Genomic DNA, 414 nt, shown 5'->3' on the forward strand with positions numbered 1-414 from the left:
GGGGGCGGGATCTGGTATGGGGCTGGGGGTTTCTGGGGGGCAGGGGGGTTGAGTGGGGCAGGGGGTTTCTGTGGGGCTGGGGGTCTCAGCACGGCCCCTTCCCTCCCCTCTCCCCAGACCACCATCATGGCTGTGGAGTTCGATGGAGGTGTCGTGATCGGGGCCGACTCCAGAACCACCACCGGGTGAGCGCTGTGACATAATCGGTGGCGTCACGAGGATCTGGGACCACATCGTGGGGCTGTCACTCTTGTCAGGGTGTCACTGTGATGCCACCTTGGGTGGCTGTCCTGGGCCTGTCGCTGTGGTGCCACCTCCAGTGGCTCTCCCAGTGACACCACCCCCGTGTCCCCAGGGCCTACATCGCCAACCGTGTGACGGACAAACTGACGCCCGTCCACGACCGCATCTTCT

General features: G+C 65.0%; 1 protein-coding gene across 1 annotated transcript in view; it reads left to right on the forward strand.

Moving 5' to 3' along the window:
- Positions 1-108: 108 nt before the first annotated feature.
- The window catches only part of PSMB6 (proteasome 20S subunit beta 6), a 1,425-nt gene continuing 1,119 nt past the window's right edge, over positions 109-414 (forward strand). The window contains exons 1-2 of the mRNA XM_031065746.1: positions 109-185; positions 356-414. The exon at positions 356-414 is cut by the window's right edge and continues 191 nt beyond it. Of these exons, the coding sequence (XP_030921606.1) occupies positions 127-185; positions 356-414 (118 nt within the window). The 5' untranslated portion in view covers positions 109-126. The remainder of the gene's footprint in view (positions 186-355) is intronic.

This window comes from Geospiza fortis, unplaced genomic scaffold (assembly GCF_000277835.1).
Source record: "Geospiza fortis unplaced genomic scaffold, GeoFor_1.0 scaffold4758, whole genome shotgun sequence".
Classification (NCBI taxonomy): domain Eukaryota; kingdom Metazoa; phylum Chordata; class Aves; order Passeriformes; family Thraupidae; genus Geospiza; species Geospiza fortis.